General features: G+C 45.7%; 1 protein-coding gene across 7 annotated transcripts in view; it reads right to left on the reverse strand.

The window, feature by feature from the left end:
- Window positions 1-1,770: 1,770 nt before the first annotated feature.
- The window catches only part of Xrra1 (X-ray radiation resistance associated 1), a 68,140-nt gene continuing 53,464 nt past the window's right edge, over window positions 1,771-16,446 (reverse strand). For all 7 annotated transcript variants that reach the window (XM_010603289.2, XM_010603288.2, XM_019204395.2 and 4 more), the window contains 7 exons: window positions 10,671-10,764; window positions 9,900-10,015; window positions 8,190-8,537; window positions 6,068-6,263; window positions 5,269-5,384; window positions 4,965-5,070; window positions 1,771-4,625 (listed from right to left, as the gene is read on the reverse strand). In XM_010603289.2, the coding sequence (XP_010601591.1) occupies window positions 4,372-4,625; window positions 4,965-5,070; window positions 5,269-5,384; window positions 6,068-6,263; window positions 8,190-8,537; window positions 9,900-10,015; window positions 10,671-10,764 (1,230 nt within the window). In that variant the 3' untranslated portion in view covers window positions 1,771-4,371. The remainder of the gene's footprint in view (window positions 4,626-4,964; window positions 5,071-5,268; window positions 5,385-6,067; window positions 6,264-8,189; window positions 8,538-9,899; window positions 10,016-10,670; window positions 10,765-16,446) is intronic.

Raw genomic sequence — 16,446 nt, forward strand, 5'->3', positions numbered from 1 at the left:
AATATATACTCAGGTAAAGAAAAGCCCCACAGTGTAATACAAATATATAATCCCAAGAAGAGACATATTTTGGCTATAATGATTGCCATTTTACCAACAGTCAAAAGCTAGTGAGCCATCAGTTTTTTTCAAAATTGGAAACTCCTTTGAGTCTTAAATCTTTTGTTAGCTTTTTCCTTGTCAGCCCATAGATGGTCTTTTGGCCTGGTCATTAGGTTGAACATGGCTTATTATGAATTTTGGGGGCTCATGAGAAAGCAGGTCTATGGGGAGGTGGGGAACAGATTCAAGGGAATGAAGCTGCTGAATAGAGTTAGGGTGGCCCAGAAATGCATCTATACATGTTCATCATCCACTATAGCTTTCTGAAGATTTGGTCTGTAGAGACTAGAGATATACAGAGCTCACCAGTTTAGAGATTAATCAAATTAGATGAAAAAGTGCCAAAACAATATGCAGATTGTTCTATGTATTATCAGTATTTTTTTCTAAGAAAAGTACTCCCTTCTTTCTGAGTACATGCTTCTTTCATATCTTAACAAGAAGGTGGCAACTTGTAACTATGTGAGAGGAAACCTCGAACTCGGAGCAGACCCTCCTTACCCTTTTCTGTCTTAAAGACATGGACACAGCCAAGGCTAGGCAAGGCTTGTTCCTCTTTCTATAATTTCACTTAATAGGAGGTACAGACAATGTACTCTTCAAATATAAAGCCCTTAACAGCTCAAGAGTAGCTTTTGGCTCTGGTTCCAGATGAACGTGGCAGCAGTCAGCTTCTCCCTGGTTGACACTGCCTACCCTCCAAGCTGTGCACCAGTGGGAGCAGGGACTCTCAGCCAAGTTTGTATCAGACCTGATAATCACTAACCCTGAGCCTCCCAGCAGAGCACTTAAGTCCTAGTAAGAGAATAGGTACTATGCAAGGGAAAAAATGATTATTTTAAATGCCAACTAACAGATTTTTTTCTTTTTATGTCTGATGTGCTGTTTACTCAATTCTTTGTACAATACAGTTGTCCAAAGGGCCTTTCCCCCTTCTGCCTAGAAATAGAAAATGGTTGTCGGTTTTATTTAACCTTCTACAGCTCCCTGGTGGTCTAGTAGTTACAACTTATACAACCTGTGTCTACATTAGAATTGGAGAAGAGGCCTGGATCCTTGGGGACTGCCACTTCAGGATGTCACCTCCAACTCATAAAGATCATTTTGACAAAGATTTGGAAAAGGCCATGCCCTATCAGGGATGCTTTTGCCGCAATGAAATGGTGTAGAGTCAAGTGGGATGATGTGTTGTTTATTTACAGTACCAAAGTGCATTCTTCAATGTGTATTTGCCTGCTTGAGGCAACGCCCAAGTTGAGAATACAGTAAAGCAAATTCATGAAAGTAATGTTGTTTCTAATCAAATTCTTATCTCTAGACTGCAGTCTCAGACAAATATGGGATAAGCTTAGACTGTGTTGTTAGACTTTTGGTGCTCTTTGTGCTGGGCAATACCATCAAAAGTCCTGCTCTGGCCCTCAGAATGGTGGGAAAGGTTAGGAAGTGGGATGGAATTAACATACACAGTGTACATCTTTTAATGTAAGTTATCTACTACAGTTTGTCATCACATATCCCTAACGAAGACACCAAGAAAGAGTCTGAATAAAGAATGAATGTGTAGGGGCTGGGGATTTAGCTCAGTAGTTCTGCCACCTGCCTCGCAAGTGCAAAGACCTGAGTTAGATCCTAGGGCTGTACTTCAAATTTTTTAGAAAACATCCTTTTTGGGGGAACAATTGTTCAGGGATTCAAAATACTCAGCATCAGTTTTTCATCCAACAAGAATGCATGTATTCCTTTTCTATCTAAAGTTGAGAAATTGATCTGGAAGACTTTTAGGAGTAAATATCATATGTGGTAAACTAGCACTTGAAAGACCTTTGAAATAATCTGGCCCAAGACCTTCAAAAGAAAGCTGGCTGAAATAAACATTGCAGTTAGTTGGAAATGAGATAACAGTACTTGGTTGTCTCTTAGTCCCTAAACTAACAAACTACTCTGTGTGCCACTCATTAAATTCCTTACAGCTAGGTATGATAGATGCAATGGTCCTCATTTGCAGGTGGAAACTCTAGACTGAACAGTTCTTCATAATCTAGAAGCCTCTGATACCCAAAGCTGCTAACTGCTTTTTCTGTCTTGGCCTAAGCCAACCTTAGAGTGATCCCACCCTCTACAACTATCCTTGGTTGACAGTGTGTTCCAGTTGTTTTCTGGGATAGACACCCATACACCCCACTCTGCTGCCTGGGCTGGGACTGGCAGGGATAGAGACCACACAGTCTTGTCTCTGCACCCATTGTAGAGGAGGGAGGCATTCTAAGGCAGCAGGGATGTGAGACACAATTTGCATTACTTCACCTCTCTTTTGGCCACATGTCACTCCTAGAGTGCTCACTGGTGTCTTAGATCCATGACCAGAAAAACAGTTCAGTTTGGAAAGACTAAAGAACACCTGAGCTACAGCTGAAAGGATGTGTAAGAAAGAGTACCACATGGTCTTGTCAGGTCTTCCTAGAGAAGGGGCAGTCACTGGATACTGGCTTCCTTCTTGGCAGTCCTTTCTGATAGCATTTGATTATGTATGAGGGGAAAATCTACCACTTGCTACAGCCTCCATGATGAGAAAGCTAATCAGATCAGAAATTTGGAATGAGCAGCAGAATCTCAGCAAGTCTAGAAGCAACCAATTTATTTATCCTTAACTGAGAAAGTAGTGTTTGGCCAAAGTGTTCCCCTTCAGGATATTCTCACGTTAATGAAATGTTGACTTGGGTGGGCAGACAGCACATATACTTTTGGCTGAAAAAGAACTAGGACCACTGAGGCACATAGGCAGTACAGCTCAGTGGCTTGAACAACAAAGGAACAGCTTTCCCAACAAAGGAAAGGACAGCCTTTTGTGGGGAACAAGCTCCCAGTCACTAGATGTATACACAGTATCTCAACTACTAGGGAGTTCTGAAGCTGCCTTCCTTGACTTTGGGATGGACTTGCTCAGGAGCCTTGTGGGCCTGCAAGCCTATGGTTTGATAGAATTTATGGCTGAAAATACAGTCCAGGTAGCGCTCAGAACTGGAACCTGGTGAGTGTGACAGTGTGGAAGGGCAGTTCGGGGCCGCGGGAAATTCTAGCTGGTCAGCAACATTCCTGTGCATAGGCTGCTGTTGGGACTTACAGTATATTACCTGCATCTGTTCAGGTGCCTGTATCAAGAGATACACATTTTGTCACTTGGTGTGACCCGTGTAGCATGCTGTAATGAGGAATCTGTGTGGGAGGGGCATAGCTGAGTAGAAACATTTATTTAACTGGCTACACTTGTGAGACTGTGGTTGAGTACAATAGTATGCAAATATTTAGTTACAGTTTAGGTAGTGGGGAACTGCCTTGTGGAGGATCCTTAATTCTTGTGCCACTGCTTCTTAGACGCTGGGAACTGCAGACCTGCTACCAAGGTCTGAATTATAGGCATCCCCAGGAGAGGAGAATGGGTTGCCTATGTGACTAGGTCATACCCAGCATCATCCCTGGAATACAGGCCTTCTCCATACAGGTGCTGCTGCCTACTAAGCATACATCAAGCATGGGGCAACTCCACAGCCCACCTTTTCACAACTGTTTACTTACTGGAAGCCCCTGTGACTTTGCACAGCCCCAAGGTGTGTTTTGGAGGCTCAGCCTACGTGTTTGCTTCTGTATCTTTAGCTTGTGTCTTGGATTACAGGAAGGGCCCTGGGAAACTCCACATAAACCCTCCCTGCTTGTCCCACCTTTGTGACTGTGGCCATCTAATAAGGGACCACTCAATCTCCTCTTTCTCATTACCATGGAAAAAGCTGCCCAACAGAAAAAGCACATTTCAGGGTACTATAGACCTTGGTTTTGCCTCCCTGTGTGGTACAGCCCGTGGGCAAAAATCATTACCTTCTGCACCTTAGATTCTGTGCTGCTACTGTTCCCATCCCATTTCTGACCTAACACTTTTCACAGCTGTTTATGCACGATTCCACTGAGTTTCCCACAGGACCTGTGAGATGAATGCACCAGCAAGGACTTCTCTCCAATGTGACAATGTCGCTGTGGTCCTGGCCCGGCTTTCAAGGAAGAATGCCTGGCGCCCACTCAGCAGCTCTAAGTACTCACTCTTTATTGCTGCTGGGCCAGTGGAGAGGTCCTGACAAGCCCCCCACTCTGCGACCAGTGAGCAAGGTCAAGGCAAGCTCGGAGGCCCGCTCAGGACCCAGCTGGGCACGTTCAGGGGTGCAGAGGCCTTGGGGAGGATGGGGATGCTGGCCAGGCAGCACATACGACTCACGTGCAGCTCTAGGTTTTTGAGTCACTGGATATGGGCTCCTGGCAGAACTCATCCATGAACTCAAGGAAGCGGCCAAACTTGGGTGAGCTCTCGCCGGGCGCCTGCAGGGCTGGGGTCGGTGGAGTGGCCCCAAACACAGTCCGCAGAGAGCCGCGCACCAGCCGCCGGTAGCGCGCCTGGAACTCTTTGAGCAGCCGCTTGGCCTCCAGGTACTGCCTACGGTTCACGAGCCTTGGCTCTGCCTGCCCGTGCAGCACGGAGCCTGTAGAGAAGCCTGGGTGCAGCTAAACTCGCCAGTCTCCACCCAACCAGAAAAGAGGTGAAAGTGGTGTGGAAAGAGAGGAGAAGGTGAAAGGGACTAAAAATGGTCTTTGTAGCTTGGGGCAGTGCGAAGTCCCCGACTCTTATCTCCAGCCTAGGTGTAGGTCCCTAACATGCTGTTTGATTTTAGACAACTCCCACCCTCAAGCCCAGTCTTGTTTCTCCATCTGTACCCAGACCTGAGAGAGCAGGGGTACAGGCCCTCCAAGGGCCCTTCCTGTTCCCACAAGCCCTTTCTCTGCCTCACACACCGGGCTCCTCGACGGAGGCAGAGCCATACCTAGTGGAGCCTCTGTAATGTTCCGGGGATCCTGCATTCGAACGAGGATGTCATCCAGCAGCTCGGCTCGAGTTTTCCGTGGGGGTGGAACAGGAATCCTCGGGGGCTGGCGGAAGGTAAGGAAAGAGGGTGGTATCCCCGGTTGGTTTGCAGCCTTTCCTGTCCACCTCATATAGTCAGGGCAACAGGCAGGGGCCACTGGGGAGCACTGAGAAATGGACCTCAGTGGGTCTCAAGTGACAGCCACATCTCTGCCTGTGGGGGTCCTCTGGGATCTTTCTCACTCAGCAGGCTGGATACGAACCTTCTTCTCCCTGGGAACATAGTGCTTCTGAAAAGAGTCCAGCTTGGGCTTGGAGGAGCGGTAGATGAGTGGGTGCTTGAGCATCTGCTGCAGGGCTTGTGCATTCTTCTGGATGCCTGGGGCAGGAAGGTAAGATGAAAACCCCACCCCCAACTTCCCTGGCCTTACAGCAGCCCTGGGTAAAAGGATTTGAGAGTCCTCAAGAAGAAAATACTGCTCCCAGATTTCCCAGTGCCCCACAATTCCATCAGTGGCCATGTGAATACGTCCCCTAGGAGCACAGATCCAATGGCAACAGCAATGGCGAGACTGCCCTAACTTGACCCCCTTAACCTCAGGGGGTTATACAGTAGCGACTGACACCTAGTTGATGGCCACTTCCTTTGGAAGCATAGATGCTCTTAACACAGTAGATTAAAATAAAGTGCTCATAGAGGGAGCCACCTTGCTTGCCTCAAACCCAACAGGGGATTTGGGATGTTCAGTTTGGGGCATAACAGGGCTGGGAAGATCTCCAGAATCTGCCCAGTTTGAGGTTTGTTCATCAAACTGTTCATGGGGACGGGCTGTTCTAACTACAGTAGCTGGGCTAGACCAGCTGGAATCTCTGAACAGGGTGGTGAAGGCCCAGCAAAGAACAGGGATCTTGCCAAGGATGAATTAAAATCAGGACAACCTAAGCGGTCCTGTGACATTTGGACACTGGATCACAGAGCAGCTGGAAAAAGCAAGCTCAGTAACAGCAGGCTTGGCTGTGACCTGTCTGGGGCTTCAGAGATGGCCCCTGGCCCTCACATACCTTTTGGCTCAACAAAGGCTGGATCAGGTTTGGTTGTCAGCAGTTCCTCATATCCATGGTACTTGCTGGGAATGGAGGAAGATGGGAGCTTCCTCTGAGTCTTTACCTTGGAAGGTACTGTTACCAGTCTCCTTTGGTCTTTCTCCTTTACCTCTATATCACCCACACGGGTGATGAAGGAAGGCAGCTCACTCACCTATGTCAGGAAGGAAACACATCCACTCATGCCTGCATCCATCTGACCACTGGCTCTGTGCTGGTCTCCATGTGGGGCACCTGTTTAAGGCAAGACTAAGACTAGGGTCTGAGAGAGCAACAGGAAGACAGATAAGAACCAAACACTTGGTTGAATGCTGTTAACAGAAGGAAGCACTGTAACTCCAGGTGATCCCAGAGGAAGCCCGACCTAGCCAGCAAGCTCTCTTGAAAGGAGTGATTCCCTAGCCTGGGCTCAGTCTTGAAGAACCAGGAGAACTGTCCCCAGATGGACAGGAAGAGGGGTAGTCTGCAAGAGATGAGAAAGGATGGCTGTGGTGGGCAAGGAACAATACCCGCAGAGGTGCCATCAGGGTATTTTTGGAGACTAAAACTGGTACAGCTGGAGAGCGATGTCAAGTGACAGGCAAGAATGATGTGCAAGGCACAGGTCCATAAGAACCTTCAAGGCCAAGCTGAGGGTGTTTTGTATTTTCTTTATTCTCATTCTTACGGCAAGCTAGGAAGGATTTTAGCCTACCCAAATGGTTTTATATGAAACATGTACTGCCCAGGCACGGTGGTGAATGACTAGCATGTCAGCACTCTGGGAGGCTGAGCCAGGAGGATCCCTAGTTCAAGCCCAGCCCAAGCAACTCAGCAACTTAGCAAGACTCTGTCTCAAAAAATAAAAAGTCTTGGATGTAGCTCAGTGCTAGGGGCCTGGGCTTGGTACCACCAAAAACAAACAAACAAACAAATAAACAAAAAACAGGAGAAAAAAAGAAAAAATTTTATAGTTTATGAATTTATATATCCCATGTGAATTAAAGAAAGAGATGGACAGAGAATTGGATATGAATGGGTGGATGGACAGATGGCTATACATATTGAAAAGATCTGGCCATGGGCAGACTGGACAGGCAAGATTGGAAGTAGATGAATCATATAACAATATAGCTTAAGGGGACCCTGCCACCTCTTCCAGTGTTCTACTGGTTGAGGATCCCTTATTTGAAATATCTGCATCCAGAAGTGTTTCAGATTTTGGAATATTTGCATATACATATTGAGATAGGTTGAGGATGGGACCCAAGTCTAAACACAAAATTCATTTATATTTTATATATACATTATGCACATAGCCTGCAGGTAATTTTATACAATATTTTGAATGATTTTATGCATGTAACAAAGTTTCATGGTGTGGGATTTCCCACTTGTGGCTGTGTTGGCACTTCAAAAGTTCTGGATTTGAGATTTCAGGTACTCAGATTAGGGATGCTTAAGCTGTATTTCCCCTTCCCTGAACACCACCCTCTGCTGGAGTGATGTTTAATATTCCCAGTTCCTGCACCTTCCACTTTAATTTCCTTCCTCTGCATCCTATTTCATCCTGTCTCTTCTGCCTGTATCTTTTCCTTGCTAACTTTTATTCAGCCCAAACAGCTCAGCTCATGTGACCCTTTGGAGCCCTCTGGGTCTGGGATGAACTCCTTTCTCCAGGCCCCAGCCCCAGACTGCAGGCTTGTTCCTTGCCATCTTTTCCATTAGACTTTGAGCACTTCAGAGGAGAGCGAGCATCTGAGTTGACTGAATTGCAGGATCCAGAGGCAGCATCAGAAGTGGGGTGATGTTAAATGGGAGTCAGGGGCAGCAACAGACTCCTCTAAAAAACTGATAAGCACCACACCCCAATTAGACCCCACATGCTGCCTGTGCCTCAGGACCAAGACTCGTCCCCATGGGTGTCCCCATCAGTAGCCTCAGATCAAAGGGGTCTTGCAAGCTTTGCCAAGGCTGCTGCCTCCTGTTTCCAGCCTGCCCTGTGTGTGGCCTCAGCTGCCCACAGCAGTCCCACTAACTAAGGGCTTGGCAGGAACCTGTGGACACTGTAAATAGTGGGCAGTGGATTGTTCGTAGGCACCTGGGTCAAGAAGATAGACTCTGTGCTCTTGGTGTCCTCATCTGATCGGTGCTCTGGGCTGAGGCAGCCAGCTGTTTTCCCCGGACGGGACATGGTCTCTTCACTGTGCACTGTGGAGTTAGAGCTGATAGGAGCCAGCGGCACAAAGCTCCGACTGGACAGGTTAAGGCCTTCCGGGCCCTCGATGTGCGGATGTGTCTCCACAGAAGTGCTTCTGACGGGGGGCAGCTCTTCAGCCAGCCCTGCCTCTGGTTCTAACAGATTCCAGGAGGGAGACTGGATGGTGGTCAAAGGTGGGTGATGGAGCAACAGAGGCTGCTTTGGCACCTTGGGGACTTGTGTTTTCACCTGTCACGGGAGAAAGACTAGATTGGATTGGCTTCCCAGTCAGGAGTCTCTTCCCTCGGGCTTCACCAGCCTCAGGTCATGTGTAGAGTGGTCAGAGCACCACTCCAGGGAGAGGTAGGGAGGGAAATCACACTCACGGGGCATCTATCATATGCCCTGTGCATAGCATAATTCTTGTATTATTTATATGTCAAAACTACCCAGGGAATAAATATCCTCATTTATAGATGTGGTAACTGGGGCTCAGAGAAGTAAAATGACTTGTGAAAGGTCAGAGAGTGACTCAGTGACAAGGCTTATTTTGACTCTAGCCCTGGGCTCTAGGACTCATAACTCTGCCTTCAGTGGCCTCACTTTTCGGATCAAGGCTTATTACAGTAGCCCCGACTTTCCTCAGGAACTCCTATGAGGGGAGGATTTGGGGATGGTTTCAAATTTTCCGGAAGATGGCAGCACAGGCTGCTTTCAGAATGCTAGTCTGTGTATCTTACACAAAGATCTAAAAGACAAAGCTCTTCAGCCTCAGGACCAAGGAAATAATTTTCCTTCAGTTGAACTGCTCAGTTGCTTTAACTAGCAAAAAACTGTCAGCATTCTCTCTCCTCCAGAAGGCCACCTGTGCTCTGCTTGCCCCAGCTGGGTGTGGTTCCTCCCCTCCCCAGTTATACAGTGAGTTGTGTTTATTCTTTGTGAAAGGTATTTAGTGCACTTATATGTGAACTCTTGCTGACCAAATGGTGTAGTGGAAACATCCCAAAGCCTGTGGGCTGGAATAGGGTTCTGTCCTTTGAGCTCCCATTTCTTCGTGAGACAGGAGGAAAGCTCCCACGCTGTTTGGACGAGAGTGCTCCCAAATGCGATGCTGTGTGCACAGGTACCTAACAGGCTAGGAGTGTGAAGGATAACTGTTTTATAAAATAAGCTCCTTTTAAAGAAAGTTCAAGAAGTTCCTTCTTGAAAATGTGTGAAACTTTAGTGTTCTGACTTAAAGCCTAAGGCACCTACAGTCTTTTTTCAAAACCCACGCCACAGGGGAACTGGCAGCACCATGCCTTGGCTTCAGAAACCCCAAGAGCCAACAGTTGGTGGCAAGTGGGGAAGGAGCAACATGTAGTCCCCTGCCTCTCTCAGCTGTGTGAGGAGCCTGGAGGGGATCCCACCTCTGCCCAGCATCTTCTCAAAGAGCTGACTGGAGGCTGACAGGCCCTAGGCCTCCCTCACTGGTGGGCTCAATACTATGTATAATCGAGAGGTGCCAGGTTTTGTGAGGGAGGGCAGCTGGACAGTGGGGTGAGGCTGCACACATTAAAACAGACTCCACTTCCTTTGGGCTGACCAGGGCTTCTGCTGTGGAAAACTTACCTTCCGTGACTCCTTCTGAGGTATCAGAATCCGATGCTTAGCCTTTACTACTTTCCTTCGAATTAAGTGGATCCCCAGTCGCTCCTGGAGGAAGCTCTTTAGCAGTGGAGGAACCCCTGGTACCATAATGGGAAAATAAGATGATTATTATCTACCATTTACTTTGAAATACTATGTTCCAAACTGCTTTACATACATCAGTGTAACTTATTTAATTTTCTTACCATGCCCTAGGAAGTAGATACCATATTATTCCCATTGAACAGGCAAGGAAATCAAGACAGGGAGTTTAAGGAATTTGTCCAAGGAGTGTGGATCAGGGATTAGAGTTCCACCATCACTGCATGCCCTGGACTCTAAAATGCCTCCAGCTTCTGCATGGTGGTCATCAGGCTCCCCTGTGGATGCTCAGAGGGAAGGGGGCTGCAGCTGGGCCTGTATCCACCCTACATGGGAGGCAGGAAAGGAGACCACAAAAGACCTGCTTCATAACACTGAGAAGAGCTGTGTGACCCTGGACAGATCATGAACCTCCTGAGCTCGTTTCCCCAAAATCCATGGGGGCAACAGTGCCCACTTCCCATGGTGCTCCCAGGATGAGCTAGGATGGATCAGCTACTCAGCGGTGTCTGCCATGTTCTCCATTTCCAGAGTGCCATGAACCTTGCCCACCCCAATACAGCAGAGCCCAGGGCCTGGCATCCATAAGATGTGGACAAGGGTGCCAGCACTGTTTTGTGGGCACTGGAGTGGAGGGCTTTGGGTCCTTACCTCGTGTGTGGGCCACCAGAGGGTTGTTATGAAAGATGAGTTCACAGAGGGATGGAAAGAGAGCTATGGGCAGGAGGGCATCCTCCTTCGCAATCTGGAACAAATGCAGAACCATTAGGTTCATAATAGTCCTTACCTCCCCCAGGTGGGTTGGGCTTGCATTGCAGGGCAGGATGCATGTAAGGATGGGGACGGGTGGGGGGAGATGATGCTGTGGGAGGGACTCACTGTGGGCAATGCCTCATCCTTGCAATGTCACCTGTGCATGCCCAGAATGCCTTGCCCTTCTGTCTTGACATTCCACCATCTCTCTAACTTTCCTCCCTTCCCCACACTGTATATGTAGCCTATATCAAGCACCAGACATATTTGTGGCAAAATAAGAACAAACACATAGCGCACTTGTCTCACAAAAAGTCTGGAAGATTGGCAAGGCAACCTTATTTATCTGACATCTTACTTTCCTCAACACAAACCTCTACATACCCACTAGTCTTCCAGCAGCACTCTTATGGGCCACTCTCCTAGCACCAGTTATGGGCACTGAGCTGGGAAGGGAAGACAGGAGGGCAGGATACCCACCTATATAAGGGATAACTAGAGCCCTTGAAAGGGACACCTCAAGGCTGTCTGGGGCTATGAAGTTGGCCTGAAAGTGACCTGTTGGCCATGCTAGCCTCTGATGGGCAAACATTATACTGTCCTTGTTGAACAGAGTGGCTGGAATACATGGGGATTATCTTGGGGAGGGTATCTGTTAGCTGTGGAGCATCATCAGGGCATCAGGTCAGAGGGCCCAGGAGTGGGGCAGTGGGTTTCAGACCCCTGGACACACTGAAAGGCATGGGTTGAATGTAGGGCCCACCAAAGGTGCTAAGATCCAAGCTGGAAGGAAGGGGAAGGGCCCTTCAGTTTGGCTTCCTCTGGAACCTCACTGGGTAGCACCAGATCGCAACTGGGCAATGAAGGTGTTCATAATTGTTCATATTTATTTATTCAGCCAACAAATATTTAATGACTACTTTACCATGTGCCAAGCACTGTGTTGGAATGAGCAAAACTAATATGCCTGCCCTCAAGGACACTGGCTACTGAGAAACAAGTCGTAAAGAAGCAGTAACAGAAAGGAGAGTAGATTTGCAACTGTTCTAAGTGCCACAAAAAAGAGGTGTAAGAGGCACTAGGACCTTTGACCAAGTATGAGAGGAACAATAAGGTGTCCCTGAAACGGGGTTGGGGGACAATATCAGTGAATACAGTGTGGGATAGAGGCTATGACAGAGACACTTCTGTATAACCAAAGCCATTTTCCCTACCTCTAGCTCACAGCTAGACTATAGCCTAGGCAGCAGGGTGCAGTCATGTGACTTAATTCTGGCCAATTCTTCGGGGGGCACAAATGATAAATGCTACTGCACTCATAGTCTACACAGAACCTCTAACACATCTTCTACTTCTTTCAACACAGTCCCCACCACTCAGCCATCTTACCCCAGATACACACAATCTAATAGGTTTTTAAAATCTTACAGATGAAAGAAGCCCAGCCACTTGACATCTCAGTCTCTGAATGCTTATGCGGAAGACTACCTGCCAACCAGGAATATGCAAAGCAAGAAATAAACATTTATTGTGTTGAGTGATTGAGATGTTCAAGTGTGTTTCAGAAGCTAGTATTACTCTAACGTAGACAGGAACAGTAATATGTAAAGAGAACAGTGTGTGAAAAGGACTCAGAGTCTGTTAGAGGAATTTAGAGAACACTGTGAGTAAAGCAGAGAGAAAACAGGTCATTGGTGTGAAATGAGACTGGAGGGGCCAGATTAATACTAGATTTTTGTTCTTGTGGAAGCCAGTGCATGAATTTAAGATATATGAAGACCTAAATTGACTCATTGATGAATTACATATAGGCAGATGGGGGAAGAGGTATAAATGGGAGAGAAATGTTAAGTTATGGTGTAACTGGATGGATGATGGAGCTATTCATTAAGATAGGGACTAATGAAAGAACACAAAATCTGAAGGGAAAAATCATTTATTCACTTTGGATACATGCACTTTGGAGTCCATCTGAGGCCTCCAAGAAGTGATATCAAATGGACAACTGGATATACAGGTTTGGAATACAGAGAGAGGTATCACTGGACTTAGAAATTTGTGAGTTAATGGTAATGGGCCAATGAGCATCTGGAGTCATGCCTAGGGACTGTGTACAGAGTAGGAGAAAGGGCCTAGCAGAGGGCCTTAAGGAAGAATAGCTTTTGATCTAGACCAAGGGTTAGTAAACCTTTCCTATCAAGGACCAGATAGTATATCTAAGATTTTCAGGCCGTACAGTCTTTGTTATAACTATTAAATCTGCTGTCATAGCCCCAAAGCAACCCCAGACAATACATTAAAAAATAGTTGCCGTGTTTCTTTTTCAATAAAAATTTATTTATGGACTACAACTTTGAATATCATATATTTGTAATGTATCATGAAATATTAATCTTTAAATATTTTCAACCACTTAAAAAAGGAAAAAGGCTGTACCAAGACCAGGCTTGGCCAATACAGCTATCTGTTTAATGAATCTCATCGGAACACTGTCCTCCCTCCCTTTATACATTGCCTGCTATGCTACAAGGAAAAACTGAGCAGTTACAGAAGAGTAAAATATTATCTGGCCTTTATAAAATGTTTTTACTGACTTATGTTCTAGACTCCCAAGGAGAATGAGATGAACTATAACAATGCCTACTCTATGAATAGTGGTGACTACAGAGGGTGCAGAGCCTCTTCTGTTTGACTGTGGCAGTCACTTATTAAAGAATGGAGGAAAGAGAATTGAAATTAATTTTGTCAGGATGTAAAATCCTGTCCATCCAAATCAGGTGCTTAAAAAGCTGAAAAAAGTTATAATTAAAAGTGATAGCTGAATAGTACCCATACTATGTGTCTCATGCTTTCTGTGAAATTAAGCTCCAATAGAAAGACAAGGACTTAGGATGCTGGTTGATGTGGTAAGCAAAATGTGGCCACCAGACCTATTCTCTAAAAGGGTAGTTGAAAGCTCCTGGAAATATATTTAGGTTCCATGATAACATTACATTTCTTTCCAATTTTGTTGAAAAGAGAATGTAGCATTCTGTAAAACCTATGGACTAAGTAAATATTAGTTACATTGAGTAAAAATGACTATTTCTCCTTTGATACATTTCTAGATTTCTGAGTGAATATTCTAAATGTGTAAGCTGCACATTAAGGCAGAATTGGTTTTAAAATTTGTAACTTTAATAAGTTGAGTATTAATTTTAATACAAGTAGCTGTATTTCTTGACATGATCAAAACATGTTTCATCTAACAAACTACCATGTATCAGGTAATGTGCTATGCACCAAGGATATAGATGTAAGCAAAACAATTACATTCTGGTATTAGGCCTGATTATAGACAAAAAGATAGATAACATGTTAGGTGATGTGACAGTTAAACTGAATTGTCAACTTGATTGGCTTGAGAGCCACCTAAAGGATTAGTACAGCATGCTGCTGGGTATGTTTGGGTGGGTCAGGGAGGCATGACCTTCAGTATTATATCTGGTCCCTGACCCCTTCCTCTCTCACACTGTTCCTGTGCTCTGCTTCCCAGCCACCATGAACTAAGCAGCTTTGTTCTGCTATCAGCTTCTGTGTGGTGTTTCTGCCTTGGAGCCAGCCAACCATGAACTGTCACCTCTGAAACTGTGAGCCAAATAAACCTCTTCTCCTTTAAATTGAAGGTGTTAGGTATTTTGTACATCAGGTAAGTTGACCCATACAGAAGACTGGTACCAGAGAAATGGTGTTTGGTACTGAGACTATACCTATGTGTTCAGAAGCCTGTGGAACTGGTTTCTGGGAGAAGTTTGGAAAGGTTTAGAGATGTGGGTGAGAGAAGCTCTAGAATATTGTAAGCAGAGTCTAAAGGGGTGATTCTGGTCAGAGCTTAGAAGACCAGAATGCTGATAGGAATGCAGATAGTAAAGGCCTGATTCATGAGATCTCAGTTGGGAATGGGGATTCTATTGGGAATTAGACTAGAGATCATGCATACTATACTCTGGCAAAAAGTGTGTCTACGTTTTTATCCATGTTCTATGACTTTGTGTGAGGCTGGATTTAAAGGCAGTAGACTATCTGTTCTGGCAGAGGAAATTTCAAAGAAGCCCAATGTGTGGTTGTGGCGTGGGTACTACTGGTTGCTGCTAGTCACGTGTACAGTGAGAACTGGAGCAAAAACGCAGGGCAGAGTTATTTGAGAAACTTAAATTTTGGCACAAAAAGAGTTGTGTGAAAAGTTTGGGTCAAAGAAGGTGTTTTTGCTGAAGAGATTAATGCCATTAGACACCAAGTTCTTTGAACTGGGACAAGAAAGAAGATGCCTTGAGGGCATCTCAGAAATCAGCAGGACTCCACCTCTCATAGGCTCAAGGATGCAACAGTATAAATCTTTCATTTGAGAGGATAGCCCCTGGGCCCCTGCTTGAGAAGGGTTGTCTAGGGAATTTTCTCCCTGGGATTCATTTTTCCATGCTCAGCCATCCAGGCACTCAGAAGCCACTGCAGCTATGGTCCAACGGGACCTGATTACTGTGTGATCTGGCAGCAGACTTTGGCATTATATATGTGATACTATTTTTCATGAATGCAGAATGCAATAGTTGTGGGGTCAGGAAGGCTTCCATCCAGATTTCAAAGGAAGGCCTGGGAAGCTAGGCAAAGAGCCCCAGTAGTCCCTGACTTATAAATGAGTTCCATTCAGGGATAATTGTTTGTAAGCTGGATTCTTTGTAAGCCAATAAAGTGAGTCAGCAAGGTCCTGAGTTTGATCTCTGGTACCAAAAAAGAAAAGAAAAAATATTACTTAAAAACTTAGGTAAAAATATAGAAAAATAGTAGAACTGGGATTTAGCTCAGTGGTTCTGCTGTCTGCCTCACAAGCACAAGGACCCGAGCTCAATCCCTGGATTGTTTGTAAGCTGGATTCTTTGTAAGCCAATAAAGTGAGTCAGCAAGGTCCTGAGTTTGATCTCTGGTACCAAAAAAGAAAAGAAAAAATATTACTTAAAAACTTAGGTAAAAATATAGAAAAATAGTAGAACTGGGATTTAGCTCAGTGGTTCTGCTGTCTGCCTCACAAGCACAAGGACCCGAGCTCAATCCCTGGTCCCTGGAAAACTGAATAAACTTCATAAAATCATAGCTCATATGTCATATCATATCATAGGATCATAACTTTTTTTCAAAATCACAACTTTTCTTGAGGCCAACAGAAAGCTACTGCCTCAGAGAAATCCTTTGGCCTTAAATCTGGGAAAAGTTCAGGATCTGTAAGGAAAGATGGGACACAGACAATGGCTCAACTGTATTGGAACACAAGCATTTAAGAAGAAATTGGCTAAAATTTTTAATAATTGTGAAAGACCAAGTATGGCCTAGAGTAAGAAGGTAGAAGCCGTGAGAGATGCTGACAATAGGGAGCTTCACACCTACTGTGTGAAAAAGATGACTGCAAAAGACTTCCATGTGGCATAGTCTGGGCTTGGAAGAGAGCAGCTACCATGGTAGAAGAGGCTTCACCCTCTCAGCCCTTCTCCCTTGGGAAAAAAGTCTTCAGTTGTTGAGGAAGAAGAGCAAACCCTGCCAGCCAAGGACATGGTATATGGGGAGGGAAAATAAAACCCCACTACTCCTGAGGCAGGGGCAGAAAACCAACCTTGGTCCTGAAGAGTAGAGGTCTCTTACAGCC

This window comes from Fukomys damarensis, unplaced genomic scaffold, assembly GCF_012274545.1.
Source record: "Fukomys damarensis isolate Sample0158 unplaced genomic scaffold, DMR_v1.0_HiC HiC_scaffold_16, whole genome shotgun sequence".
Classification (NCBI taxonomy): domain Eukaryota; kingdom Metazoa; phylum Chordata; class Mammalia; order Rodentia; family Bathyergidae; genus Fukomys; species Fukomys damarensis.